General features: G+C 40.6%; 1 protein-coding gene across 4 annotated transcripts in view; it reads left to right on the plus strand.

Moving 5' to 3' along the window:
• LOC135093856 (receptor expression-enhancing protein 1-like) overlaps positions 1 to 2,500 on the plus strand; it is a 37,858-nt gene that overhangs the window by 21,269 nt on the left and 14,089 nt on the right. For all 4 annotated transcript variants that reach the window (XM_063993427.1, XM_063993426.1, XM_063993428.1 and 1 more), the window contains 3 exons: positions 1 to 74; positions 312 to 527; positions 670 to 814. The exon at positions 1 to 74 is cut by the window's left edge and continues 25 nt beyond it. In XM_063993427.1, the coding sequence (XP_063849497.1) occupies positions 1 to 74; positions 312 to 527; positions 670 to 814 (435 nt within the window). The remainder of the gene's footprint in view (positions 75 to 311; positions 528 to 669; positions 815 to 2,500) is intronic.

The following is a 2,500-nucleotide window of genomic DNA, read 5'->3' on the forward strand; positions in this document are numbered from 1 at the left end:
TGTTTGCCTTCTTCACCTGCCTGGAGACACTTACCGACATCTTCCTCAGCTTCTGGTTCCCCTTCTACTACGAGGTGAGAGGGAGAGGGAGTGAATGGGATGACTGGCTGTGTGTGTATGAGTGGGTAGTTGAGTGTGTGTGGGAGAGTATGGGTGTGTGTATGAATGGGTGACTGTGTGTGTGTTAGGGAGAGAGAGAGAGTGGTTGGATGAGTAAGAATGAATCGCTAACCTAACCAGATTTCACGTCATCTAAAACTTTTGTCGCCACTCATCACCGCCACTGACCACCACCACCACTTCCCTCACAGCTGAAGATCCTGGTGGTGTTGTGGCTGCTGTCCCCGGCTACCCGCGGCTCCTCCTTCCTGTACCGCAAGTTTGTGCACCCATGGCTGACACAGAGGGAGGAGGACATAGACAACTGCATCGCCCAGGCTAAAGAACAGGGCTACTCTGCTGTGCTCACTCTGGGGTCTAAAGGAATTAATTATGCTACTTCAGTTATCATGCAGACCGCAATCAAGGTGCGAAAAATCTCCTTACCTGTTTAATTTTTACTTTCCTGCATTCTACCGTTGCCGAAGATGTCGTTATGTAGAATTACTCCCTCCGTCACACCCTCACGCGCTCCCTGCCTTCACTCACTCCCTCTCTCTCTCTCCCCAGGGCGGTGGAGGACTAATGAGTCAGCTGAAGAGAAGTTACAGCTCCGGGGAATTGATCAGCGATGGTGGAGACCTCAACCGTAACATCAAACCTATGCCTCTTCACCTGCAGGACCCCGGCTATGACCCCCACCACCAGGCCCCAGGTACCCCCCCCCTCACCCCCTACACCTGCCTCACCCCACCACACACACCACTCCCCGTCACCCCATGATTCTGACACGTGCCACTCCCCATCGCGTGACTCAGCACCTCGCTACCCATCACCCATTGAGTCTTCTCCCCTTCACCCCCCGTCACCTCATGAGTCTACCCCATTTCACTACCCATCACCTCTTGAGTCTGACCCCCATCACCCCCCATCACCCCATGCCTCTCCTGCACACTTTGCATATTGCTCGCATCCCTCCTACACCCCCTTCCTCTCCTCCAGGGGGTGTGGTGGGGGGCTGTTCTCCCCCACTCACCCGCCTGCGACTCAGACAACAGCAGCAGCAGCAACAGCATTATGGGGAATATTAAAGAGAGGGAGAGATAATTTTCCTAAACTTGTCTCCTTTTTTTCTTTTTTCTTTGTTTTATTGTGTTAGGAAGGGTTAGATGCCATTTTCTTTGTTTATATTGAAGTTTGTGATATGTTTGTTTTGTGGAGAAAGAGAATACACAGAAAGAAAAAGAGAGAGAGAGAGAGAGAGAGCGTGGATAATTTTCCGAAGCTTCTTGTTCTCTCTCTCTCTTTCTCTCTCTATCTCATTTCTTTTATTATCATGTTCTCTTTTTATGCTTTTGTGTCAGGAAAAGTTAAACAATATTCTCCTTATTAATTTTGAAAGTTTATGTCACGTTTGTTTTGTGAAGGAAAAGGAATTATTTTTAGACAGACAGACAGACAGACAGACACAGACAGACACACACAGACAGACAGACAGGAGGAATCTTTAGTGCAAGGAAAGCCTGTGTAAATAAATAAATAGATAGAAATAAATAGATAGATTGATAAAAAAAGGAATTAGTCGATTAGTTGATAAAGTTGTGATTATATGTGTGTGTGTGATGAGAAATTACAATAACAATGACAACAATAACTGCACATTTTTAGTGGTGGTGGTGGTGGTGGTGGTGGTGGTGGTGGTGGTGGTGGTGGTGTTACAAAAGGGGTTGCCAAGTATGCCATTTATCATATTAATCTCATTTTGCACATTATTATTATTATTATTATTATTATTATTATTATTATTATTATTATTATTATTATTATTATTATTATTATTATTATTATTATTATTATTATTATTACCTGCAATAGAGTCTAGTCTTGCATGCCACAGTGTAGAGAAATGACCTTTAATTTGTGTCATTTAAGAATTTTAAATACTCATTATCATTAGAGACACCTGGCCATTTTAATTATTTATTTATTTTATTTTTTTATTTTTTATTTATTTGTTTATTTTTTTTTTTAAGGATTTTGAAATGTTGATAATCTTTCAGTAATTTTCAAACACTATTTTTTTTTATCTTTCTTCTTCCTCTCTCACTTTTCATTATTCTCTCTCTTTCTCTCTCTGTCTCTATCTCTCTTTTGCTTTATAATCCATTTTTTCTCTTTCTTTCCTTTTCCTTTTTCTTTTATTATTTTCTCTTTTTCCTTTTTCTTTTATTATTTTTCTCTTTTCTTTTTCTTTTTATCTTATTTCACTGTTACTTATTTCTTCTCTTCCTCTCACATTTGGTTCTTATTTTCATTCTTTTCCTTCCCTTTCTTTTTTATTTTTTTATTTTTCTCCTTTACATTTTTTCCTTTCTTTGTATTTCTTTCACATCTTATTCAT

Source organism: Scylla paramamosain, chromosome 44 (assembly GCF_035594125.1).
Source record: "Scylla paramamosain isolate STU-SP2022 chromosome 44, ASM3559412v1, whole genome shotgun sequence".
NCBI classification, from domain to species: domain Eukaryota; kingdom Metazoa; phylum Arthropoda; class Malacostraca; order Decapoda; family Portunidae; genus Scylla; species Scylla paramamosain.